The 27561-nt window shown below is 48.6% G+C and overlaps 1 protein-coding gene across 4 annotated transcripts in view; it reads left to right on the forward strand.

The window, feature by feature from the left end:
• The window catches only part of OGDH (oxoglutarate dehydrogenase), a gene marked incomplete at both ends in the record, with an annotated part of 59000 nt that overhangs the window by 12161 nt on the left and 19278 nt on the right, over positions 1–27561 (forward strand). Inside the window, 8 exons of one of the 4 annotated variants that reach the window (XM_079710942.1) lie at positions 3193–3384; positions 4984–5074; positions 11769–11813; positions 20371–20486; positions 23370–23524; positions 23664–23810; positions 24336–24426; positions 24803–24982. In XM_079710942.1, coding sequence (XP_079567068.1) covers positions 3193–3384; positions 4984–5074; positions 11769–11813; positions 20371–20486; positions 23370–23524; positions 23664–23810; positions 24336–24426; positions 24803–24982 — 1017 coding nt within the window. Of the gene's footprint in view, positions 1–3192; positions 3385–4983; positions 5075–5206; positions 5310–11768; positions 11814–20370; positions 20487–23369; positions 23525–23663; positions 23811–24335; positions 24427–24802; positions 24983–27561 lie in introns of all 4 variants that reach the window. The other 3 variants (XM_079710941.1, XM_079710940.1, XM_079710943.1) reach the window with 3 other exon arrangements.

The following is a 27561-nucleotide window of genomic DNA, read 5'->3' on the forward strand; positions in this document are numbered from 1 at the left end:
CCAGGAGGCTGTAGTTGGCATTCCAGGTGCTTGGCACATCAGTGTGGTAACTACTCCTACCTCTGTGGCTGCCACTACTGTTCTTGTTATTCAAAGCTGATTTTTCTAAAGAGAGGTGAACTTGTGGTTTTTGCGATGCCTTTTGTCTCTGGGCCTGTCAGCAGCTGGTGCCCGTCAGGGTGAGGGGTCGGCATGCAGCCAGGGGACCCCCTCGATCCAAGGTCTCGTCGTTGGGCGACAGCCGCTGCATTTCTACACATTTCTTCATGAGTTCTGTGGGGAAGAAGACAGTGTTTAAGGCTTGAAGAAAGTTGGGATCCTGTGTGCTGCTCTCCAGAGACTACTTGGTTTCAGGGTCATGCCCTGGCCTTCAGCCCCCCTGCAGCCCCAGGGTATGTGTCCAGAGCAGGACTTGGCGTGGACACACGCAAGGGTGGGGACGCCAGTGCTAGAGCCCGCTGGGGGCAAAGCAGAAACTAGATCAGGTTTTACAAGGCAGGAACAGCGTGCTGCTGGTTCTTGCCGTGCAGGGCTGGGCTGACTCCTGCCGCATCCCCTGCCCTATCAGCGGGGCTCCTTTTAGTCCAGGCCCTCGGTTACTGGAGGTATGGGTGGGGGCCAGGGAGAGCCCTGGGCCAGAGCTGCTCCCGGAATGCGTGGAGCTTGCATGGCCTGCTGTACAAGCTCACAGAGTCAGAAATGTTTGGGGGTGTCCAGCGTGTCTGCTCCTTAGGCCTTTGTAAGGAACCAGGTGGTGCCGAGCTTGGGGCAGCCTTACCTTGCCCAAGGCTGCTGATACTGAGGCATCCTCTCCTTTCTCTCACAAGAGTAAGTCAGTTGCTTTCTCTGGTGGGCATACTGCTTTTACCCCTGTTAGAGGACTCAGAGGGAGAGAATGGTCTTGGTGTTCCAAGCCCTGGATGTAGCATGCCCCGATTGTCAGGTCACGTGATGCGAGGTACTTTGCAGTTGGTGTTACGGCCTTTGCCAAAAGAGAACCCCAGAGCTCCCTTCTACCATCCGCTGACATGCTGAAAATTAACCAGAAAGGTAAAGACAGTAGAACCTTGAATAGTGAGATATGTTAAAACATTTAAAAATGGTTATTGAGACAGAATTCACATGTAAAAATTGTACAATTCTGGTTTTTAGTATATTCACCGTGTTGTACTATCATCTCCCTAATAGTTTGATTTTTTTAATTAATCTTTTTGAATACGAAAGGACTATGTTCTTATTGTAGAACGATATAAACATTCTGGAAAGCTCCCCTCAGAAACACTTTTAGTGAGAGGCCGGGCTGCCCTGTGTGACGCTCCAGGCCTGTGCACATCCCAGGGGTTCGTGACTGGCGGCAGCATGCAGCCCTCCCTCGGACCGTCCAAGTCAGTACGTCTACATGTCATAAAGAGCCTGCCTGAAAAAGCCAGAAGACTTGCAGGCTTCAGAACCAGTCTCAAGGTTTCTGCCCAGACATAGATAGACCCATTCGATATCTGCCCAAGCTCCCAGAGGAGCCCATCTGGACAACATCTTGGTAGCACTTAACTGGGAGGGCGAACAAAAATCTAGTGAAGTTTCTCCTCTCCAGATTTTTCAAGAAGTCTAACCAGAGTTTATTGACAGAAGAATCTTAGAAACTGGAAAATGCATGGCAGAGAAGAAAGACAATGTTTTCACGTTTCTAAACTCTCTGAGTTTTAATATATATTTTTTGGCAATGGAATTTTATTCTTAGTTTCTCTGACCTCTAAAATTTTATTTTAAGCTTCACGTCTTTGTATGAGATAAACTATTATAGTTCACAGTGTCTATGCAGATTATAAATTGAATCAGGGAATTCCCTGGCGCTCCAGTGGTTAGGACTCCGAACTTCCACTGCAGGGGGCACAGTTTCAATCCCTGGTCGGGAAACTGAGATCCCACAAGCCGCACAACATGACCCAAAAAAAAGAAAAGAAAAAATTGAATCAAATACAAAGTAGCCAAAAATAATAGGAAGAGGAGTTAGTTCACATTAGCACAAAGGAAGTTGAAACCAGTAGTAATACCAGTTACTACCAGTAATGCCAACTGCCTACCAGGTTGTGTGCTAAATGCCTTTAGTCTTTACAAAAAAAAAACCTATGAAGAATATATAGATTTTTTTTGTCCTCATCTTACGGATGAAAAAACTGAGCACAGAAATTTAGGTTATTTGCTAAGATCTCAGAGCTCAGATTTGAGGTTCTGCCTCAGACTGCACATCCTGAGCCCTTAGTGACAAGACTATTTCTGTAGGGGTCAGTGGGGATGCTTCAGGCTTCACAGGTCCGAGCTCCGGGCTGCCTCTTACATAAAGTCACTGATTCTGTTTGGGGTTTTTTTGGTTTTGTTTTTAACATTTATTTACTTATTTGGTTGCACCAGGTCTTAGTTGCGGCAGGTGGGCTCCTTAGTTGCGGCTTGCCGGCTCCTCAGCCACGGCGCATGGGCTCCTTAGTTGCGGCATGCAAACTCTCAGTTGCAGCATGCGTGTTGGGATCTAGTTCCCCAACCAGGGCTCAAACCTGGGCCCCCTGCGTTGAGGGCATGGAGTCTTAGCCACTGTGCCACCAGGGAAGTCCCCCTGATTCTGTTTCGTGTCCGGAGAGAAAGCACAAGCAGGCAGGCCTGGGCTTCAAAAGCTGTGCCACGCGTCTGGGGTCTGGAAAGCGGATCTAAATGCACTCAGTTCCCCTCAGGAGGCCCAGTTGGGGTTTGAGGGCCTGGGGCAGCTACAGCCCTACAGGCAGGAGGGCCACGAGCATTGGTCTCCGGATGACTAGGCAGGGAACAGATGGGGCAGGAAGGCCTCTGTTCACTTGCCTCCTGGGCTGCCTGCCATGGAAGCAGTTGGCAGCCGCAAGCCAGGCAGAGCTGCTCGGCCTTGGGCCTTGGGGGTTTTGGTGGGAGGGCATCTGCGTCGTAGGGTTGGGGTGAGGAGGCGCATCTGAGGGAATGATGGAAGCAGGGGCCCAGCCTCTGAGAGAGCCACCCTCTGGGGGCAGAAGCAGGCTGTCCAGAGTAGGAAGAAGTTGACCCAACCGGGCTACTGGTAGATGGGCATAATTGAGGCTTACCTGCCAAGAGCAGTTCTCTTTTTGGCTAAAAATGACTCCTAGGCCTTAGGGGAGCAACGGAGTGACATGTGTGTTCCTTCTTTGTCTTCAGTCGTGGGACATTTTTTTCCGTAACACCAACGCCGGAGCGCCCCCGGGCACCGCCTACCAGAGCCCACTCCCCCTGAGCCTGGGCTCCCTGTCAGCTGTGGCTGGAGCGCAGCCCCTGGTGGAGGTTCGGCCCAACGTGGACAAGCTGGTGGAGGATCACCTGGCAGTGCAGTCTCTCATCAGGGCCTACCAGGTAAGGTGGCAGCGGCCAGCCATCCGTGACAGGGTGCCCCACTGACCCCGTGAGGGTTGTCGCTTAACTTTCACCACCACCAAACACTGGGCGCTCTCTCTCCCTGCTCTGGGCTGGAGGGAGACCAAAATGACATATGACAAGAGGAAAGGAGCGCAGGCAGTCTCACCCTGTTTGAGCAGATCCTCTGCCACCTTTAGCACCTGCCCTTATTTCTCCCCATAGGTTGGCAAGAATGATTTGTAAGCAGGGAAACGCAGTCAGTGCCCGGGCGTCAGGGGAAGTGCCGATCCCCAGGAGGGAGCAGGGACCGGGAGGCGTGTGCTGCTCCCCTTCTCAGTTGCTAGGGCCCAAATGCAATAAGAGAAAATGAACCTGTAGGGTTTGGGGACAGAAGCAGAGCCCATGGAAGCAGGGAGAGGCAGGTGAGGGGCAGCTGAGCCTGCAGAGGGGCCACCTCTCCAGGAGCATTCCGGTCAGTGGTCAGCCCTGTTGGAGGAGGCTCATGCAGAACCAAGGGCTCCCATGGCCTTTCTCAGAGCCCAGAAGCCCCTTCCAGGATATCCGCCTGGCGTGGAGAAGAGCCCAGAATTCAGACCTTACCACCTGGTCTGTGAGTAGTTCTCAGGAGGAAAGGAGGAAAAATCGGGCCCGGGGAGGCCCTTCTGGGAGCTCCCAGGACCTGGGCTTCCCTGCTGCCTCTTCTGGCATTGCTGCAACGTCGCAGGGGTGTCACACCACAGAGTTCTCTCTCCAGTGTTCTCTTTCCTGGAAACGGCCGTATGGACCATCCCCCTCCGCCCACGGGGCCAGTTGCCACAGGTGTCAGGACAGGTCGCACAGGGTGGGTCTGTCCTGTTGGAGCCTGGCAAGTTGGGCTCTCTCCCCAGGGCAAATGACGAGACGCACGCCGTTCACAGTGGGCATTTCTGCAGAAAGAGGAACAGTTGGTGTGCGCTGACCACTGCCTGACTCATTCAGCCTCAGTCATTTCTGTTGGTCTTTAAGTGACTTCTCAGCAGCTGCTCCCCTTCCCAAATTGTTAGCAAGAAACAGTGGATAAAGTATCCAAGACTTAAACAAAATTGGAAGGGATTTTCCGTGTCTTTTTGCTTTTAAACGGTTCAGATCAGGCACTGAGGTCCCTGTTGTAGCTGTCTGCTGTTGTGCCAGGCACTGAGGTCCCTGTTGTAGCTGTCTGCTGTTGTGCCCGCTGTGCCCTGACCCACGCAGCAGGGCCACACCCACACCTTCCTTAGGGACTTCTGCGTGTACTAAGCTGAGTGGTCTTCGCACTGGAGCTAAAGTCCCCAGCATATCCCATTTCTGTTTATCCAGGAAAACTGTGTAAGGATCCCGAGAAATGGGTCCTTTTAGACTGCCAGGTTTATCAAAACTTGAGGATCTTATCCCCTTTTTATAAAAGTGCATTTATGTACAATAGTGCTTTAAAACAAACTATTGTAAGGCTTTGTACAAACTGGCTTTGTTGTTTGGGTTCATTGGCGCTCTCAGGGAAAGGTGTGACCAAGTGCAACTTTTACCCCTCGTCACAGCCCACAGGACCTGCTTAATGACTGCTTGTATTATTGCTTCCAGGTCAGGGGTCACCACATTGCAAAACTTGATCCTCTCGGAATTAGTTGTGTAAATTTTGATGATGCTCCAGTAACTGTTTCTTCAAACGTGGGTGAGAATTAATCTGTAAACACTAATTTTAATGTAATTTTACTTTTTTTTTTTTTTTTTTACCCCTTCCCTCTTTTTTTTCTCCTGTCCTTTTGTGTGTGTCCTTCCCTCTCCATCGCTGGCCCATTCGTAGATACGAGGGCACCATGTAGCACAGCTGGACCCCCTGGGAATTTTGGATGCTGATCTGGACTCCTCCGTGCCCGCTGATATTATCTCATCCACAGACAAACTTGGTGAGGGTCTGAGAGCGGCCAGCGCTGCGCTGCGTGGCTCCTCTCTCTGTGTCCCAGCCTGTGGCAGCCAGGACGTCCACAGGCGGAAGGGAAAGACTCTTAAGTTTCCTTCGTTCTGATCACTTGACATTTATGTCACGTAGCCTTAGTGTGTTTTGGGCAAGTTATTTTTATCTCAGCTTTTCAGCCAGATCGTATGAGCTCAATTGTCTGAGTCTCAAAATTGGAAAGTAAAATTTGGGGGCACAAAAGTTTTGTGGCACAGAGAAAAAGATGACCCACCCAGGCAGGCGGGTCAGAAGATATTCCAGAGACCAGCTCGTCTGGCTTCGGTTTCCAGATCTCAGGGCAGCGCTGCCCCAGACCGGGCACTGCTCAGGACCCTTGTCACACACTGTCTGCTCTGAAGCATGGTGTGGCCTGCCTTTGACAGGGCGAATTCCAGAGCAGGTGGTGCAGTTTGGGTGTCTCGATTCTCAAATGCCGGTGATCATACTGAGGAAACTTTGGAAGGCGTCCCCGCGTGCAGGGAGGCGCACGCGGCGCGCAGGCGCTTGTAGTCCCGCTCACTGGGCCCCCTCTGTCTTGAGCAGAGGGTCGTGGCTGGGCTCACACCTGCGGTTGCTTTCTCAAGTTAACCTGCTCTAAGTCACCGTGCTGCTAACCTCTGCTACAGAAATGACGACGTGACTAATTTTTAAATGGCCAGGTTGTTTTCGAGAAACACTGTGCATGCTAATAAAACTGATGATTACCTTCCTGCCTAACGCTGCTCTTTGGGAGGGGACGAAATTGCCTCCTGAATAACAGTCACTAACGCTTTGTGGTGCCCACATGCCCTTAGAGGCGTGTCCGAGTTGTGACGTGGGGGGTCAGGCGCTAGTTAGGTAAGGCTGGATTTCAAACAGTGTTGGCCCCGGGATTGCTGTTAGAGGTTTGTCTCTGCTCTGTCTTCATTTCAGAAACACTCCTAGGTAATACAGGGTTTCCTCTACTTTGTACCTGCACTTTAGCAGTTTTTGGAAGAAAGATTAGAGAAGCCCTCCTGAATATGATTAAATAGGGCCAGTTCAGATTGTCGGCAGGACGTGAGCTTAATCCTGCTACTTTATTGAGTGGTGACAACTGTGCACCCCAGAAGTGAGCTTCTCTTTGCAGTGTCCCCCAGGACACTTGGAGCTCCTTTCCTCTTCCTCGCCACTTAGTCCCCGCAGCACCCAGGCCCGACCCAACCTGTGCTCACCAGCGCTGAAGCCCCCTCAGCACCGTGAGTCCCCTACAGGTACAGGGCAGAGCAGCCCCCCTACGTGAGAGGCCTGCGAGCCCCAGGGCACCAGCTGCCTGATGAGAGCTCAAGGCCCTGTGCCCTGGAGCTGTCTCTCCAGAAAAGGATGACTGCAGAGCCAGCCCGGCACAGGCCACAGAGGCTGGTGTTCCCATGCACAGTCAAGCATTTAAACAAGAAAGGCACAGGGGAGGTGGGGTCTCCCTTCTCCCGTCCGAAACTGCATCTCCCCTGTTCCTTGTGCCATCCCTGGTTGCTAGTTTCTTGGTATCAAAACAGACCTTTTTCGGCGGTTCCCAGCTCATCAGCACTGCCTGGGGAGCCTGGAGCTCTTCTCTGTCCCACGCGAGACTGGTCAGGGTGGGATGGTGCCCGCCACAGCCCACAGGCACAGGCGGAGCTTTCTTGGAAGTGCCCCCCAGGCCATCCCAGCCTAGGAGTCTGTGAAGGGTGGGAGCCCCCAGGCCTGTTGATGCTGCCTGGCTCCTCAGTTCACAGCTCTCATCAGGGGCAGGGGCAGAGGCAGGACCTCTGTCCTTCTTTCTAGTTCTTTCTTGGCCATCTCGGCCTTGCCTTACATTCTACTCTGGAATAGTGCCCCGAGTGTGCCTCTGTGAGGTTCTGCGTCAGCATGGTGAGGGTTATAAGCCAGAGACACAGAGGTGACCCAGAACTTCCTGAGCTCATTGAGGAAGACTGGGCATCCTCCAGCTGGGAGCCCTTCAGAAACACCAGGAGAAAGTTGGGCAGCAGCCCCCTCCTGTGCAGGAGAAAAGGTCATTGCATCCTGAGAATTCAAAATAGTGTGACATAAAGGTCATGATCAATGGGATTAGTGTAGGAAGGTTAGTCTTGAACTATCTCACCCTTGACATATGTAGGTCTTTATGAAAACAACTGGTCCAACGTGACTGCTCTGTTCAGGGACACTGGACAGTTCCTAGAGCACTTTCCTGCCCACCATCTTATCCGAACCTCAGGGCCTGGGTTCGAGCCAGCTCCCTATGTGGAAGCCCGGCTCTGCCAGGACTAGCTGTGTGCCTCTGTCTCTGTCTCCTCATCTGTTAGGTTGTTTCAGAATTAAATAAACTCCTTAGAATAGTGCCTGGAGCTTACTAAGCTCCATGAAGGTGTGAGCTACTGTGATTATTAACAATCTTTTGAGATAAGTAGCTGCTGGTCTCTCTGGTAAAGATATATATTTAGAAACTAAGAAATGGAGCAAATAACCCAGAGTCGGTCCCACAGGAGTTGGTAGTAGTAAGGACTGGGCTGCAACCTGAGTGCTGAGGAAGCAGGGTAGCTCCGGTGCAGGGACCTGCCAAAGCGGGGTGGGGGGGGTCAGCGTGGCCCACGTGTTGGTCTGGGGTAAGTGAGTGACTGCAGCGGTGTCCTGTGTTGCACAGAAGCCTTCCCCAAGCTTGCGTCCCACTCATATCACCTGTGAGCTGCTCTTCCTTTCTCCTGGTGGATGCAGCACGGTTTCTCCATCCTCTTGTGGGGAAGCCGAGGCCCAGGCGGTGATCACCCCCCATGTATTTGAGCATAATTGTGCTGTTGCTGGAGCAGCACGAGGGCTGGAGGAGCAGCTGCGAGCCGTGGGTGACGTCAGAAAGCCGTTCCCAAGGGCAGCGCTAGCCAGTGCAGGTCTGCAGGGCGAGCAGGGCTGATGTCCCCTCAACATTTTTTTTTTTTTTTTTTGCGGTACGTGGGCCTCTCAATGTTGTGGCCTCTCCCGTTGCGGAGCACAGGCTCCGGACGCACAGGCTCAGCGGCCATGGCTCACGGGCCCAGCCGCTCCGCGGCATGTGGGATCCTCCCGGACCGGGGCACGAACCCGCATCCCCTGCATCAGCAGGCGGACTCTCAACCACTGCGCCACCAGGGAAGCCCCAACATTTTTTTAATAAGGTGGAAAATATGAAAAGTTTCCACTGAGTTCTTGCCCTTTTCTGACCAATTCTGAGAAGGTTGGGAAACGCGGGCCTAGGTTCCGTATGCTAACATCCTAGAAATACTCATGGCCCCTGCAGTCACGGGTAGAGAGTGTTAACAGGTAGACAGCAGACTTGGCCGACATGCTCCAGCTCCTGGATGGTCCCAGCATGTCAGGGTCACCATGAGACACGTGCACACAGAACATACTGTGAATGCAACAGAAATATCATTGAGATGGTGGGGTTATCGATTATTTTGATTAAAATTTAAAAATTAACGTTAGAACAGTTTCTCAGTCAGGTGTGGGTTATGTTCTAGAATTGTGCAGTGACTGCTTAGGAAAGGGGGGCCTTTTCCCAGCATGTGTTATGTTAGGAGCCAGGTTCGAGGTGTCCCCCAGAAGCGCATCTTGATTTATGTCGACCACACGTCTTGGCTGGAGGAGAGTTGAGCTCCAACCTGAGATGCCTGGGCACACATTCCATGTTCCTCCCTAGGGAGAGGTGGGAAGCTTCCAGATGGGATCAGGTTTCCTAGCGAGGCCTCTCCTGGTTGGCCCTAAAGAAGGGTCAGCGTGCAGCTTTTGACAGCGAGTCCCTTGAGGTCGGGGTTGTTGCCACCTTAAGTAGAAACAAATCAACTCCAGACAGCCTGTGCGCTCTTTCCCCTCCAGGCTGCAGTCCTGCGCTGGCATCCAGTCCTTGCTTCGCTGGGGTGAGGACGGGGCTTGGGGCAGTCTTGTTTCTGGCCGCAGCAGAGCTGCCCTTGGCTGGGTGGGGACGTGGAGAAAGTTCTCATTAGCTCTTGCCCTCCATTTTCTCTTCTCTTCCAGGTGCAGCATTTGAGTTAGATTCCAGCTTAAAAATGCCATCGTCTGTGGTTTCTGTATAAATTCTATAGTATAACTATTCACAGTGACAAAAATGATTGAAATTTACTTAAATGTGAGACTTAAACATAATTAAAGGAGAACTCAAAACAAATTCTGTAAATAAAAGGAAGGCGTGAAACTTCTGTTTACCATTAGTGTTTGCAAATTGTCAGTCTTAGGAAATGAACTTGAGTTAAATAGTTAAAAGGGCAATTCAAAAGTCCAAATTATGGCAACATTTTAGCTACTCCATGTCCAGCACAGCAGGACATGAAGTCTCCCCACCCTTCTGACGACCTTCCAGAGCGTTCTTTCTGGTTGAGTTTTGCCCCCTTGATGGCTGGGAAGAATGAACTAAAAATAGAGTTGCATTTTAATCTGCTTTCATAATTTCAGAACAATAGAGAGCAGTTTACTTAGCATTTATTGGCTGCTGTGTGCAGTGAGTGTGTGGTGCCACCAGACCACTGAGTGAAGAGTTGGGATCAGGTTCCCCAAGTGACTCAGGAGGGCAGGCCAAGCTAAGGTCATTGTGGGTACATCCCCCTGCAGAGGTGTCCTCCCTCCTGGATGCCCAGAAACTGGCAGACCAAGGCACATCCCTGCTTCTTGCCGGCTATGCTTCGCTTAGAAACAACACGGCCAAATCTCAGCCGTTCTCTGTCTCTCCAGCAGAGCATGTTGTGCTCATCAAGAAGTAATTTTTAAAAATGTTTTAAAGTGCTCAGGTGCTGGGAATCCCTTGTGCTTTCTGTAAATGACAACCAGAATATCTATTCTCTTTCCACTCTCCTTCGGTTTGTGTCTTTTCTTTGTATTTTATTTTAAAAATATCCAAAAAGTGCAGATAAAAATAAAAGCATCCACATACCCAGTACCCAGAGTGAACAAATGTAAACATTTTACCATATTGCCTTTAGATTTTTTTTTTTCATTATTTTTTGGCTGCGTTGGGTCTTTGTTGCTGCGTGCAGTCTACTCTTCGTTGTGGTGCGTGGGCTTCTCATTGCGGTGTCTTCTCGTTGCAGAGCACGGGCTCTAGGTGCGTGGGCTTCAGTAGTTGTGGCTCGCGGGCTCTAGAGCGCAGGCTCAGTATTCGTGGTGCACGGGCTTAGTTGCTCCGCGGCATGTGGGATCTTTCCGGACCAGGGCTCGAACCCGTATCACGTGCATTGGCAGGCAGATTCTTAACCACTGCGCCACCAGGGAAGTCCCTAGATTTTTTTTAACAGATGCACGTTTGCAGTTCCCTTTGAGGCCGACGGCAGGTGGGGAGGTGGCGGAGGAGGTGGGGAGATAGTCCCACAGGCAACGCTTATGGCTCCTTGGCATGGTCCTATGTCTTGATTATGAGGATTGAAAGAAAAAAATGAAGAGTCTTCATCCTTGCCTTAAGCAAAGCATCCATGCTTTTGTGCAGGACCTGGACGTTCCATTGTCTTGAGAGCCGCTGGCTCTGAGGTCTTTGGTAGGTGCTGCCGTCCTCGAGGGCGAGGAGGAGAGCTTTACCCACTCAGAGCAGGTGTCTCCGTCCTCTCTGAGCCAGAGCTCTTGCCATCAGCGTCCCAGGATGCATTGGCTGGCCTTCCTCTCTACTCCCAGGGCAGGGAGCAGCCACAGTGCCAGTGACCATGCTCTGACCCCTCAGTCATCAGGCCCACCCTCCCAGGGAACCAGCGTCAGGAGGTATTTTGTGTGTCCAGATCAACATCTTGATTTTCGCTAGCGCCAGGCAAGCTTCCAGCTGTGGGGCAGGAGTGTGTGCAGCTGTGCACGTGTGTGGCTCTCAGCCTATGTCCTCAGCAGCTGAGTTCCTCCATCCTGGTTCTACCTTCTCAAGAGGGGAGACCAAGGACCTACCTTCTACTCTTTAGAATCCAGCAGGAGCTTGAGGTTTTGGGTCTAGTCTGCTGCCTGATGCTCCAGTTCTGAGGAATGGGACTCAAATATTAGGCTTTTTCATTTTCATTTCCCCAGTTTTTTCATCCCAAAGCAGTCTGGACTGGGTGGATTTGATTTCCCAGGAGAGCTCTGTGTCGGCCACTTGTTCAGGATGGGGAAGGGAGGAGGTCTCAGCTGCCACCACACGGTGGCTTCTTGCTCTCAGGGAGCGGCCTTTCCCTCCTTCCGATTCACCTTATTCCAGCTGTTCATGAACCGTTTCCATGTTTATCAAAGTAGCTCTCAGACCACATATCTGCCCTCCCTTGTTCTCCTTCAGTGTCTATGTCTGTGTGACAGTGTTTGTGCTCCCTGTTCCTGCGGTAATGGTGTAGGGTTTTGGGGTGTTTTGGGTTTTGTAAACTAACTCTCACCTGTCTTTTTCCCTCTGCACTCACCCATGCTATCCCACTCCGCCTCTCAGACCTTGCAGTTTTCAAGGAACGACTTGGAATGCTAACAGTAGGAGGTATGAAAATAACAAGGCTTTAACTTTTCTGGAGCTGAGGACTTCATTTGAACAGGATGTGCAGCTTTCCTCCAGCATGCAATTTGGGGAAAGTTGACACAACTCTGTCGAGTGTTTTGAAGTTTGTTAATTGTCTTGAGATATGTTTTTCCTGTCATATAGCTGTTATCCAACAGGTAGAGCTACTTAACCATGTCATATTAGCTTCTGTCCATTTGTGTTCTGAAGAGCATTTTCACCTCCACATGTGTCTCACCATCGCTTTGCTGGGCTTCCGTCTTTAGCGTAGGCTGTCTCTAGCTCCTGCTGTAGCCAGCGGGGGCCCGAGGCCACACTACATTCTGCATGTTGGCACATCGTTTCCTCCACATCCTGCACTGTGCCTTTGACTGGACTCTGGATTCTTTCAGATTCTGCTTCCAGGGCATTTTTTCCCTTTTGATCTTCCCATGTTTGAAGTACTGATAAAAAGTTAATGAAGTAAGGAATCCTTAAAGACCCTTGGTTCTGGGCAGAGCACCTTTGAAGAATCCAGAGTGGGGTGCCGGGGGTCATCTGCCTGCTGTCACTCACCCCAGTGGCCAGTCTTCCTTCCATGCCAGGTGTCACTCAGAAGTTCTCTTTTTCCTCCATCTTATAATGTCTGTGAGACTCTAGTTTTGATTAAACTTTTCATTTTGAAATAATTGTATGCAGTTATGAAAAATAACAGAGACATCTCATATGCCTTTCAGCCAGTTCCCTCAGTGGTACCATCTTGTAAACCATAGTACATCACACCAGGATACTGACACTGACAGCAGTCGAGCCACAGAGGTCTACATCACTCCAGCGGTCATTCCTGCTGCCCCTCTGTAGCCACACTTACTCCCCTTCTACCCCACCCCCATGTTTGACCCCTGGCAACCACTGTTCTGTTCTCCATTTCTATAATTTTGTCATTTCAAAAATGTTTTACAAATCACAATATGTAACATTTGGGATTGGCATTTTTCAATCAGCATGCTTTTCTAACACTAATTTTTTCCTTCTTAATTGCTGAGTAGCATTCCTTGCCATAGATGTCCCAGAATTGTTTTAACCATTTACTCACTGAAGGACCTTTGTGTTGTTTCTGTTCTTTGGTTAATCGGGTCTTTTACAGAGCAAAAGTTTTAAACTCTATAGTCCAGTGTATCAATTTTCCCTTTTGTGGATCATGTTTTGGGTATCAAGTTTAAGAACTCTTTTCTTAGCTCTAGATCCTGAAGATTTTCTCCTGTATTTTTCTAAAGGTTTTATAGTTTTGCATTTAACATTTAACTCTGTGATCCATTTTGAGTTCATTTCTGTATAGGATATGAAGTTTAGATCAAGGTTTGTTTATTTTTGGCCTGTGGATGTCAATCACTCCAGCACCATTAACTGAAAAGTTTGTCTTTCTTATCATTGAATTGCTTTTATACACTTTTATCAAAAATCAGTTGGACTTATTCAGTGGGTCTGTTTCTGGGTTCCCTATTCTTTTAATAGGTGTGTCTCTCCACCAGTACCACACTGTCTTGATTACTGTAGCTGCTGAACTTTATTTTCCTTTTCCAGAATTGCCTTGGCTGTTCTAGGGCCTCTTTCCACGTAAATTTTAGAATAAGCTTGTCTACATTTACAAAAACTCTTGCTGACATTTTGGTAGGAATTGTGTTAAACCTATAGATCAGTTTAAGGAGGATTGACATCTTTACTATGTTGCCCTTCAATCCATGAACATAGTATGTCTCACTTATTTAGATCTTTGATTTCCTTCATCAGCTTTTTATAGTTTTCAGCATACAAATTCTGTACATGTTTTGTTAGATTTACATGTCAGTACTTCCTTTTTTCAAAAAAATTTAGTGTCTATCTATTCATTACTAATATCTAGAAGTACAATTGATTGTTTTTATGTTGTGTCTTGTGACCTTGCTGAGCTCACTTATTCTAGGACTTTTTTTTTTTAGTAGATTCTTTAGAATTTTTTGGGTAGACAATCATCTCACTTGAAAATAGGAACAATTATTTCTTCGTTTCCAATCTGTTTGCCTTTTATTTCCTTTTCTTGCCCAATTGCCCTGGTTGGACCTTCCAGTACCATGTTGAACCTTCCAGTACCATGTTGACTAAGAGGCATAAGAATGAACATCCTTGCTTTGTTCCTGATCAATGGTGGATTACATCGATTGATTTTCAAATATTGAACCAAACTTACATGTACTGCTGGAATAAACCTCAATTGGTCATGGTATATAATTCTTTTTGCATATTGCTGCATCTATATATATGTATTTGCATCTGTATTCGTAGGGAATATTGGTCTGTAATTTTTTTTTCTGACTGTCTTTGTCTGCTCTTGGTATCAGGGTGATTCTAGCTTTGTAAAATAAGCTGAGAAGTTTTCTTCCTACTCTAATTCCTGAAAGAGACTGTGTAGAGTTGGTGTTAATTCTTCTTTAAACATCCAGTAGAATTCCCCAGCAAAACCACATGGGTTTGGATTTCTTTTTCAGAAGCTTTTTATTTATGAATTCGATTTCTTTAAAAGTTAGAGCTATTCAGATGATCTGTTTCATAGTGGGTGGGTAACAGCAGTTTGTGTTGTTCTAGGAATGGTTTGTTTACATCTGAATTGTCAAGTGTATGTTGTTCATAGTATTCCCTTAGTATCTTTTTGATATCTGCAGGGTCTGTATTGATATCCCCTTTTATTCCTGATATTGGTAATTTGTGTCTTCTCTTTTTCTTTGTTAGTCCTGTTAGAAGTTTGTCAATGTTACTGATCTTTCCAAAGAACCAGCTGTTTCATTGACTTTTCTGTTTTGCTGTTTTCAATTTCATTGATTTCTGTTCTTATCTTTATTTCCGTACTTCTGGTTTCTTTGTATTGGTTTTTTTTTCCTTCTTTTTCTAGATTCTTGTGGTAAGATCTTATAGATTACTGATTAGAGCCTTTTCCTCTTCTCTAATGTTTGCATTTACTGCTGTAAATTTCCCTCTCAGAACTGCTTTAGCTGTCCTACAAACTTTGACATATTGTATTTTCGTTTCCATTCAGTTCAGTGTATTTTTTGATACCCCTTAATATTTCTTCTTTGACTCATGGATTATTTAGAAGGTGTTTAGTTTCCAAGAATTTGGAGATTTTCCTTTTATATTTCTCTTATTGATTTCTAGTTTGATTCCATTGTTGTTGGAGAAGGTACTCCATATAATTTCAGTTCTGCTAAATTATTTTGTTTTTGGCTTCGTTGAGCCTTAGTCGCAGCACGCGGGATCTTTTGTTACAGTGCGTGGGCTTCTCCAGTTGCATCGCACTGGCTTCTCTCTAGTTGCGGCATGCGGGCTTAGTTGCCCCGTGGCATGTGGGATCCTAGTTCCGCAACCAGGGATCGAACCCACATCCCCTGAATTGGAAGGCAGATGCTTAACCACTGGACCACCAGGGAAGTCCCTCAGTTCTGCTAAATTAGTTGAGGTGTTTTTATGGCCCACTATATTGTCTGAATTGGCATATGTTCCATGGACATTTGGAAAGAATGCATACTCTGCTGTTGTTTGGTGAAGTGTTCTATAAATGTCCATTAGATCCTGTCAGTTGTAGAGTCTTTGTATATCTTTGGCAACTTTCTATCTACTTTTTTAGTCAATTATTGAGTGAAGGGCTTTGAAGTCTCCAGACAAACTGTGGGTTTGTCTATTTTTCTTTTCAGTCCTCAGTTGTTGTGTTTTTTTCACAAATTTTGCATCTCTGTTGTTTGGTGCACACACATTTAGGATTGCTATGTCTTCTGGGTGGATTGATCTTTTTATCATACAATGTCCCTCTCTGTCTCTAGTAATTTTCTTTGCTCTAATGTATACTTTATCTGATGATAATATAGCTACTCCTGCTTTTGTTGGACATGTTTTACATGACATATCTTCTTCCATCCTTTTACTTTCAATCTGCCTAAATCACTGTATTTGAAGTCAAGCATATAGTTGGGTCCTGCTTTTTTAATCCACTCCATCCATCTCTGTCATTTAAATAGTATATTTAGACCATTTATATTTAATGTAACTATTGATATGTTAGGGCTTAAGTCTACCATTTTATCCTTCATTTTGTTTGTCCCTATTCATTTCTCTGCTTTCTTTTTCCTGACTTCCTCTAGGTTTTTAAGCCTATACTTTAAAATTCCATTTTTATTTATATATAGTCATTTTGATCATCTCTCTTTGTGTTTTTAGTGGTTTTTAGCCTTTTTAGTGGCTGTTTAGGTGTTATGTCACTACATAATTTATCACAATTTAATGGTGTCATCATTTTATCAGTTCAAGTGAAGTGTACTTACCTCCCTTTACATCCCTTCATTCTCTCCATGTAAAACATATAATTATCTTAAATATTTCCTCTACATATGTTTAGAACTGCATCAGATAATATTACAAATTTTGCTTCGATCATCAAACATAATTTAGAAGACCCACGAGGAGAAGGAAAGTCTTTTATTTACCTGTATTTTTTAGTTTCATGTTCTTTCTTCCTTCCTCCTGTCTGATTCCTTCTGGTATCATTTCCTTTCTGTTTACAACTTCTTTTAGCCATTCATTTAGGGTGACAGATTCTCTTAGTTCTCTTCATCTGAAAATGTTTTGATTTCTCCTCCATTCCTATAGGATATTATCACTGTATATAGGATTCTGGGGAAACAGTTCTTTCAGCTCTTGGTAAGTGTGGTGCTACTTCCTTCTGGTCTCCATGGCTTCTGTTGAGAAATCCACTATTATCTGAGTTGTTTTGTCCTCTGTTGAGAAATCCACTGTTATTTGAGTTGTTTTGCCCTCTAGGCAAAGTGTCACTATATTCTGGCTGCTTTCAAGATTTTTTCTGTCTTTAAATTCAGAAGTTTAATTGTAACATATTTTGACATGGATTTCTTTGGCTTTATTCTGTGAGTTCACTGAGCTTCTTGAGTCTGTGGGGTAAGTCTTTTGCCATACTTGGGAAGTTTCCAGCCTCCCGCTTTCTCTTCTCCCTCCAGGATTCATCAATACAACTGTGAGATCTTTTGTTACAGCATCACATGTCCCTAGGACTTTCTTCCCCTTTTTTTTTTTTTAAATGTTGTACCTTCTTTTAATTTATTTATTTTTATTTTTGGCTGTGTTGGGTCTTCGTTTCTGTGCAAGGGCTTTCTCTAGTTGTGGCAAGCGGGGGCCACTCTTCATCGTGGTGCGCGGGCCTCTCACTGTCGTGGCCTCTCTTGTTGCGGAGCACAGGCTCCAGACGCGCAGGCTCAGTAGTTGTGGCTTACGGGCCTAGTTGCTCTGCAGCATGTGGGATCTTCCCAGACCATAGCTCGAACCCGTGTCCCCTGCATTAGCAGGCAGATTCTCAACCACTGTGCCACCAGGGAAGCCCCTTCCCTTTTATCCCCCCAATCTGTTTTCTCTGTATTCTTCAGGTTGGTTTATTTCTGTTGTTCTCCCTTTAAGTTCACTGATCCTCTGTCCTCTGATAATGCCATTGAGCCCATTTACTAAGTTTTAATTTGGGTTATTATATTTTGCAGTTTCACAATTTCCCATTTGGTGCTTCTTTGTATCTTAATTTTTTGCAGAGACTTTCTATGTCTTTGCTGAGACTTAATTTTTTTTTTCATGTCTCTCTCATGTTTTAATTGCTCACTGAAATCATTTGATAATGGCTTCTTGAGAATCTTAGTCAGGTAATTCTAACATCTGTGTCATTTTTTTTTTTTTTTTGCGGTACGTGGGCCTCTCACTGTTGTGGCCTCTCCCGTCACGGAGCACAGGCTCCAGACGTGCAGGCCCAGCAGCCATGGCTCACAGGCCCAGCCGCTCCGCGACATGTGGGATCCTCCCGGACCAGGGCACGAACCCGCATCCCCTGCATTGGCAGGCGGACTCTCAACCACTGCGCCACCAGAGAAGCCCCATCTGTGTCATTTTGGTGTTAGTGTCTATTGATTATCTTTTCTCGTTCAATCTGACGTATTCCTAGTTCTTGTTATAAGTGATTTTTCTTTTTTTATATTTTCTTTTTTTTTATATTTTATATTATATATATATATATATTTTTTTTTATATTGAAACCAGGGTTTTGGGTATTGTGAGATGGGATCTTGTTGAAATCTTTGTTATAGCAAGGCTCCTCCGAACACTGCTCTGGTAGGGAGGGGCCCACCTAGTTACTCCCCGGTGGAGATGGACATTCTGGGCCCCAAAGTCTCTGTTGACATTAGGGTGGGGGAGTGGGCTAGTGCATTACCTCCCAGAGAGAATGAAAGTTTGGGCTTCCTCTTGGGCCTACTTTGAAACCTTTGGGTGGGGTCAGAGGTCAGAGTGCACTGCAGCCTGACAAGGGTGTTGATGGGGCTGCAGTGTGTTCCGTATGTTTGGGTGGAGCAAAGCAGTTACAGTCTAAAAGTTTTCTGTCCTGCGAGGCTGCCTTTCTCCTGGTCCTTTAAAGAGAGCAGCTTTTGTTGGGGCTCTTTCTGTCTACACCTGTAGAAGTTTCCACATTCTTTGCTCCAAGTCTGGGATATGGGAGCCCAAAAGGAAACCCAGGGACCTCCTTGGCTGGTTGGCTTTTTTCTCCACCCTTTGGTGTCATCTTACATTTGTTTTATATATGATATCTGGGGTTTTTAGTTGCACTTGGTGGGGGAATAGGTAGGAATATGTCTATACTACCTTCCCAGGCGTCTGTAGATTTAAGTTCTCAAATGACTGTGAAGAACTAAGAAGCAAGGGCAGCAGTTTTGAAGTTCAGTAGTAGAGCCCAAGAATGATCAGTTCCCAGTGATGGAAATGAAAAATCACACATATGGTGAGGCCAAGGGCTCTTCATGCTGAAAGGTCATGACAAGCCCACATTCTCCTCTGGGACACACAGGTCATTGGTTAACTCCACAATCAAAATGTTCAAACTGTTCCCAACAGAGTGTGCACTCTTTGGATACCCCGGTTCCCTGAGCCCCCACTGCTGAGTGTTCCCATGAGCTAGGAAAAGTGTCCCCCAGATAACTCCGGTTTTCCTCCATAAACACTGAGAGCTGGGCTGTGAAGGGCCAGAACCATGCTTTATCAGGCCCACGTGATGGCCCATCCTCATCCTTGATAGAACAACAGCAGGAAACGGGTGCATAGCTTAACCAAGCCACTCTACCATCACCACCACCCCCCCACGGTGAAAAAAAGCCAGGTTGCTTTTGTTTTAATAAAACAAAAAGAGGTTGAAAAACATATGCTTTTAAAACTTAAAAAAAAAAAAAAAGTATCCTAGAGCATTAGATAAATAAAAGCTGTCGTTCCCAAGCCAGCTTGAATAGGATCTTCCAGGGATGTTCATGGCCCATCCATGACCAGTTGAGTCAAGTCCTGGCATTGGAGCCTGGAAATGTGCATTTTTACAACCCTCCCAAATTCCCTAGAGATTTGGATACACAGCTGTGTTTGCGAGCAACTGCTTGGGTCCCTTACTGGGCCCTCTGTCTTATTTACAGTTAATTAGGCCAGGAAATGGGAGACTGTCTGATCTTGCACAGTCAGGTGTTAGAGACTGTGGGTGCTCGTTTCACATTTCATCCTGGCGTCTGGGATTGTGAACTGCACCTTGCCTCACTCCAGCCAATATCTTGTGGGTGGGAGCCTAACCTATAGTGTCACCGGACAGTTTTCCTCCAAGTCCCTTCCCCTTTGATAATTATTGCAACATGAAACAAGCACATAATGCCCTGGAAAGAGCCCCTCCACTCCATCACGTGTTTGTCAGTTTGAAATATGCTTTCAGATGAGGAGGCACCTTGCACGTGGTGCTCAGCAAATGGCAGTGATGAGTCAGTGATAGTCGGTTCCTTAGCAATTAGTCAGTAAATACGTGTCGGTATTGGACTGGGGAGAGCGATAATCAGATCTGTGACTTACGAGCGCTGTCTGGAGGATGGGTCTTTATGTGCAGTTGGAGGTCTTCCAGGAGACGGCGCCGTCCTTCATCAGAGGTGGCTGTGGAAGCCTCTGCCCTGCTGCCTGGCAGCTCTCCCGCAGGCCACTGGGCTTCTTGGTGACTGTCCCTCACTTCTCAGTCTCCTAGCTTCCACTCACCACATACAAATGCCATCACCATTAAGACATATGTGACCTAGTCTAGTCCAGTTCCTCATTTTCTACTTGAATTCTCTCCTTAACTATTTTTCATTTGCTTTCTGATTGACTTACCCAGTGCCTTTTCAAACCTAAATTGCTTTGTGTCTGTGGGACCTTGAAATACATTTTTCTCTAAATTATGAATAATTGGTGCACTGGACTAATATATGCCTCATGTGAATTTATTCTCCTTTACCTGTGATGCCAGTAATATACTCAGCTTCTGTTTGTTGCTAAAGTCTGTGTTTCTGGCTGTAATATAGTATTTATTTTCGTACATTACAGAGGTTTTTATGATTTTGTTCTTCTTTTTTCTCTCCCCTGGGGAGTCCCTCCCCCTTTTCCTAAACTGTGGCCCCCGTATGGCTGTGCCCGTCTCTCCTCACCCCCGTAGGGTTCTACGGCCTGGACGAATCTGACCTGGACAAGGTCTTCCACCTGCCCACCACCACGTTCATCGGCGGACAGGAGTCGGCCCTTCCGCTGCGGGAGATCATCCGGCGCCTGGAGGTAAGAAAACACAAGTCATTTCCAGAAAACTCCAGTGGACTTGCTAAAAACTTGTGTTGGCAGGAGGCCTCCAGACTAGGTTGTTTTTCTCTTGATATAGGAGAAAGGGAATTGTTTTGTTTTGTTTTTTGCTATTTTGTTGATGAAAATCCATGTTTTTTTATTTTTACAATCAACCATGACAAAATGTAGGCTCTGCTTCCAACTTTTAAAAATGTGTCCTAAAGCATTCAGTAAATAAAGGGTGTCATTCCCAAGCCAACTTGATTAGGAGCACCTGGGGAGATTCCTGGCCCACCTACGACCAACTGAGTCAGCTCTGGTTTTGGAGCCTGGAAGTGTGCATTTTTACAAATCTCCCAGAGATAGGGATACGCAGCTGTGTTTGCAAGCGACTGCTCGAGCCCCAGGTTGTACTGATCCAGCATTTGAAAGGGGCAGAGAGCCATGCACGGATCTCATTTCATCCAGTGCCAGAACCCAGGAGTTGGGCTGTTGTGGACACTTGAACCTGGACTCCAGGGGTCCCAGCCATAGCACCTCCTGTCCCCAGAGGGCCCCACATCCAGGGCTCTTCCAAGAGAGCCTACGATTCTGACTTGTCCCAGTTCGGAATTCCCCTTCTCGTTGTTTACAGATATTTGTGTAAACTCACCCGATGATGGTGGGTTAGGTATGTTTACATGTGACGTGTGCATGCACTGGGCGGCTGTGTGAGCTGACAGAATTTAAGTATGTTCTTGGTCCCGTGACATAATAATCAACTTGAAATTCTTTGAATACTTAGAGCGAGTGCAATTTCTTGGCTTCCTAACGTCTCACTAGAGGGAGAAGCTAAGAATCGGCACCTAAACCCCCCTGCCCTTTTCTCCTGGGGATTGAGCCAAGAACAGGAAAAACAAAATATGATCCAGGGGCCCAGTAACTATGTGTCCAAGTTAATAGCTAAATTCATGCTGTTAATAATGGAGACATACTGTTTTTGACCTGATAGTCTCCTTTGAGCCTTTAATTGTTCAGTAATGGACATAAGGAGCCCGGGCGTGTTCTCCTGCCTCCACGGCTAAAGGAGGGAGCCCCTCCCCCTCCCGCCCCACTTCCTCCCTCCCCCTCCTCTCCCCCTTCCCCTTCCTTCATTCTCTTCCCCTCCCCTCCCCTCCCCCCTTCCCCTCCCCTCTCTCCCCACCCCTTCCTCTCCTCTCTGCTAGGCTTACAACTCAGACCTTGGGTCCCAGGGAAGATGCACCCTTTTTTAAGCTGAGGGAGGAAGGTTCAAGGTTCATGTTAACAGACGCTGTGGCTGGGCCATGTTTTCTCAAATGTGTTTGTGCAGAAATACACTTTCTTCTGTGGCTCAGCAGATGAGGGCACTGTCACTGTACAGCTCCGGTGGAAGTGGTGACTCGTGCTGGCTCTGAAGTCAGGGAAGGCAGGCCAGCACCCCCCATCCCTGGGCTTCTTGTGCATCCAGTTTAAAAGTTCCCAGTTTATCACATGAGGTGTCATCAGGGAAATATAGTTTTGGAGTTAATGAAAATACCTTAAACACCAAGGTCTTTCCCAGCTCCATTTCCTCTTTTTGTCCCTAGGCAAGGTTTTCCTCCTCTTGGCTAGGATGATAGCGAGCGCGTTGTGGTTGGCCATTATGTTGACTTCAGACAAATGTCCCTTTGTGTCATTATCATAGAATTAACATGCAGAGGTGCCCACCCTGCTCTGGTGTCACATCTGGACCCACCACTGGGATCCCAGGTGCATCCTCACCCTGCACTGTGCCAGCCAGTTTCCATGTCTGTTGTGAAAACCAAAGGGGGTCACAGACAGAACCAACAAGCAGAACCCGGCCCTCTAAGTGCCTGGTCAGCATGGCTGCTGCGAAGACGTTGAAAGGCATTTGTGGGCTCTAAAACTTATTGTCGGGAGTTCCCTGGTGTCCTAGTGGTTCGGATTCAGCGGTATCACTACCATGGCCCGGGTTTGATCCCTGGTCAGGGAACTGAGATCCCATAAGATGTGCAGCGTGGCCTTTATATATATATATGTATATACACATATATATATAAATTAATTTTTAAAAATTACTGTCACACCAGGACATTGCTTTTTAAATTCCTAAAAGCAGTGGTTGAGAATCCGCCTGCCAATGCAGGGGACATGGGTTTGAGCCCTGGTCCGGGAAGATCCCACATGCCGCAGAGCAGCTAAGCCCATGCGCCACAACTACTGAGCCTGCGCTCTAGAGCCCGTGAGCCACAACTACTGAGCCCGCGTGCCGCAACTACTGAAGCCTGCGTGCCCAGAGCCCGTGCTCCGCAACAAGGGAAGCCACCACAACGAGAAGCCCATGCACTGCAACGAAGAGTAGCCCCAGCTCGCCTCAGCTAGAGAAAGCCCACGTGCAGCAACGAAGACCCAACGCAGCCATAAATTAATTAATTAATTAATTTAAAAAAAATAAATAAAAGCCTGCTAAACTTAAGTGGCCACTGAGCTGTGATATCCACCGGCAGCACAGGGCCTTTCTTTCTCAGGGTGGTGGGCACAGTCTGACCTTGAGGTCAGAGAACCTGTCTTCCCCAGGAGCTTCCCCGTCCCTGGGCTGGTGCTTCTGTCCTCCCACCATGAAGGGAGCATGTCTTGGCTTAGTGGTTCTCACTGTCCCCTCCGTGCCTATTGGGCTCTGTACTCTGTGGAGGAAGTATTTCATGGCCAGGTTCGGAGTGAGAGGAGGTTGTGGGCCCAGACTTGGTGCCCCAGGTCACAGCTGGCTCTGTTGCATTTGAAAGGGAGGGCCACCTGTTCCTGCCAGCCTTCTGGCTGAGTGGGCAGTCAACACACCTGGGGGGACATCCCCTTGATCGTGTGTGTGTGCATGAAAAACAGATGGCGTACTGCCAGCACATTGGGGTGGAGTTCATGTTCATCAATGACCTGGAGCAGTGCCAGTGGATCCGGCAGAAATTCGAGACGCCTGGGATCATGCAGTTCACCAACGAGGAGAAGCGGACCCTCCTGGCCCGGCTCGTGCGCTCCACCAGGTACGGGGCTGCACTGGTCCAGTCAGTGTGGCACAGCCTGTTGACAGGGGTGGGTGGGTTTGGAGTGTGGCCACAGCCCCACGAGAGCAAGTTTGGCCCTGGTGACTTGGCTCTTCAGAGTGGCTTGGTTCCTGTCCAGGTTTGAGGAGTTCCTGCAGCGGAAGTGGTCATCTGAGAAGCGCTTTGGTCTCGAAGGCTGTGAGGTGCTGATTCCTGCCCTCAAGACCATCATTGACAAGTCAAGTGAGAACGGAGTGGACTACGTGATCATGGGGATGCCGCACAGGTACCTGGCTGCCCCTCATGCTTCCAGAGCACGGGGTGGGGCACTAGGCAAGCAAGGAGGCTGGCTCGCCTGGAACGTACTTGCACCCCTGCCCCGGGACAGCCATCGCCACGGCATCCCCTCCCTCGGTAGCCACTGTCACACTCAAGGCCATAGTGGTTTTAGGCAGGCATCTTGGCCTCATGCCCTTGTCGGGATCTCCACTGAGGGAGGTTAACCTAGAGGGAAGGCTGCTCGGTGACGTGGAGTGGAGACCTCAGCTTGAGGCGGCAGCGGAGGCTGAGGGTGGAGCGTTCGCCGCAGGCTGGCAGTGTTTCTCCGTTTTCTACCTTTCTTCCTCCCACCTCGTCGTGGCCCTGGGTGCCGGGCAAGCAGAGGCTGAGTGTCCCACATCAGCTCTGCTCTCAGCTCCTCTCGGGCTGCAAACCGAGGCACTGCCTGTCCATCGGGGGAGGAAGGGGCTAGAACAGCATTGCCTGCTGCCCGGAACACAGCTCAGGCCCTGCTCGCTCCTCTGTGTACCAGAGGGCGGCTGAACGTGCTTGCAAACGTCATCAGGAAGGAGCTGGAGCAGATTTTCTGTCAGTTCGACTCAAAGCTGGAGGCAGCTGATGAGGTGAGACACCTGATTTCTTTTAGAAACTAGCATAGCTCCGACCCACACCAGACCCTGGTTCCACTTGTTCCTGTGGAAGCACCTGGGCCTGGGATCCTCCATACCACTAGCAAAGGAGGTGGCTGGTGGCCGACCTCCTGGAGAAAAGAGAGATCAGAGGCCTGGCAGCCCCCACAGTCCTCCCCGCTGGGGTTTGGGACGTGCGCCTCTGGTTGAGGGACCTTCTCCCTGTGCCCTAGGTAGAGCCATTCTGGGGAAGGGCTTTCCATCCTTCCAGGAATGGGGGTTCTGGGAGGAGAAATAACACAGGACAGGGCTGTCGTGAAGAGTAAGCATCTCCATGCCCAGGGTAAAGACCGACTGTTTGTACCTTCAGGGTTCTGGAGACGTGAAGTACCACCTGGGCATGTATCACCGGCGGATCAACCGAGTGACCGACAGGAACATCACCCTGTCGCTGGTGGCGAACCCTTCCCACCTGGAGGCTGCCGATCCCGTGGTGATGGGCAAGACTAAAGCTGAGCAGTTTTACTGCGGGGACACCGAGGGAAAGAAGGTAAGGCCACGGGGGCCGGCCAGGGGCAGCCCTGAGGCCAGATGGTCCCGGACCGGCTCACAGCCTTAGGCACGTCCCAGACCTCATGTTTCTGGAATTTAACAAAATATTCTGAATGGATCTTGAAAGAGTAGCCATAGTATTAATAAATAAATCCCAGTTACAGATAATACTTCCTTCCAAGTTGTGACCACCAGAGCTAGGTGGGGAGTAGATTGCTTTCATTGTCACCACGCCTGTGGAGAAGCTAGTCTTGTACAATATCATGGTGGACAAAGAGGCTTTGTCACTGAACAGGAGGAGAGAGTCTTAAGGAAAAGATGTGGGTGAGCCTAAAGGAAGAATTGTAAAACTGACAGATGGGGGGCTTCCCTGGTGGCGCAGTGGTTGAGAGTCCGCCTGCCGATGCAGGGGACATGGGTTCGTGCCCCGGTCCAGGAAGATCCCACATGCCGCGGAGAGGCTGGGCGCGTGAGCCGTGGCCGCTGAGCCTGCGCGTCCGGAGCCTGTGCTCCGCAGCGGGAGAGGCCACAACAGTGAGAGGCCCGCGTACCGCAAAAAAAAACAAAAAAACCCTGACAGATGGGAGGAGAGGTGGTCGAGTTTGTAGCAGGGTGGCACCGTTTAGAGATGGAGAGCAGCTCGAGTTCCAGGGGGCCCTGGTACCGGCATTTTCCAGGTGTGTGATGCTGAATGCTTAATGTTGGTTGGCCAGCCTACTTATGTATAGAAATCCCCAATGGATTTTAACTCCTTGTCCTTGTTTAATCTCAAAGTAGAAGTCTGTCTGTAACAAATTGTACAGTTCTTATTACTTAACGATAACCTCAAAGCCAAGCAATAAGAAAAATCAAGTTTTTGTAGTGTCTGCGTGTGCATTCTGGGGCATGTTCAAAGTCAGCATCACCACCCTACTCTCAAGCATCTCTTGTTCTTCCTAGAAATAGGGTCATATGTGAGGAAGCTAACAGAACATACACAATGTGATGTAAAGCTGCAGGTTCACTGGTAAAGAACTTCAGAAGAGAGGTATATGGGTGTGGAAGGAAGTGGAATGAAAGGCAGTCAAACCCTCTCATCGATAGAGCAGGTAGTTGTCATATTTAATTAAAGAAACAGCAGGATTTAGGTAGACGGGAAGAAAAGGACATTCTCTGGAGATGAAAGAAGGACGAGGATGGAGGTGGGGTTGTGCTGTGGGCAGAGCAGGGAGGAAGTAGCTGGCCCAGGGATGCCCTGGAGAGGGGTCAGACTTTTTAGAGGTGGAACCAAGCATTAGTTTACTAGGTTCTGTCATTTAAAACACTGTGAATCTACTCGTACTGTGTTTGGATGGTTAGAGGGTAACGGGATCCCGGCCAGAGGTGGCATTGGGAACCGGAAGTGGTTCCTGCACCACAAGGAGTGTGGCCCATGGGGAGGGTGTCGGGACATGAGAGTTACTTTGCTGAGCTTGGGGGCCTGGACGGTGCCTCAGAAACTCCAAGCGGGTAGAAAGTGGCTTCCCGTGCAGCCCCCGAGACCACCAGTGACACAGTGGCCGGGGACGGATAGGGAGGAAACCAGCATCAGTGACCAGTGCCTCCAGCATTTCCGCTGTCTGTGGCTGGGACCCTTGCCCAGGCATTCGGGGCCAGGGAAGGGAACAAGATTGCAGAAAATTTTGTGACATCCACATTGATAAATTACAGACAAAAACCACTCCAGCATCGCTTGCTTAGAATGCTGGAAACATCCTGAAAAGGAATGAAATAACTAGGGAGAAGTGGTGGAGGGTATCTAACATGCTTCCGATGATCACAGCAATCCATCCTGTGAGGCCAGGAGAGGCTGATTAGCCCTGTGTGGTCACCAGGCACTTGTCTGAGGGAGTGCCCTGTCCGTGGGAGTGCCCTGCCTGGCGTGGACGGCCCATCCCTCCAGGCCCCTGCCCCCGCCCCTCTATCTGAGCCCACCCTTACCCGTGCTCAGCGGGCGGGTCCAGACCCCACCAGCCCTTCACACCTGCTCTCCTTGCGACTCTTCCCAAACCCTTAGGCAATTATCTGATTTCTGTTAAACCCAGAATCCAGGGAGCTGGAGTATTTGTTACATAACCTTCAGTGTTTCAGAAAAAAACTATGTAATTTCTATAAATGTGGCCAAGGTTGTTCTATAACCTGGTGCAAGACTGAGCCTGACCCAGCTTGGCTCAGGGCTGATGTGGCCCTTGGGACATTCGTGTGGGGAAGCAGCTCCCTAGCGCCGCAGGTGGCCTGCCACGGCCGGAGGCCTGCTCCTACCTGGGTCCAGATCGGGCCGCCAGGGTGTGTGATTTTAGCAAGCAGCGCTGCGCTGAGGGAACACAAGGGACTGAGTGCAGCCTAGCAAGGGGCACAATACAGCTTCTCCAGAGGATCAAGAGAAACAGCGTGAGGAGAGGGGAGGTTGACCCTGAGGTGCCCGACGGCAGAAGGCCGAGGTTGTACAGAGAAGGCTCTGCAGAGAAACGCGCGTCCTGGCGAGCAGGAAGAGGCGCCATGGCCCCTGGTCGTTTGGGTCCTGGCAAGGCTGCAATCCTCTGAGGAGGTCCCTGCGCA

The sequence above is a fragment of the Hyperoodon ampullatus genome (assembly GCF_949752795.1).
Source record: "Hyperoodon ampullatus genome assembly, chromosome: 9".
NCBI classification, from domain to species: domain Eukaryota; kingdom Metazoa; phylum Chordata; class Mammalia; order Artiodactyla; family Ziphiidae; genus Hyperoodon; species Hyperoodon ampullatus.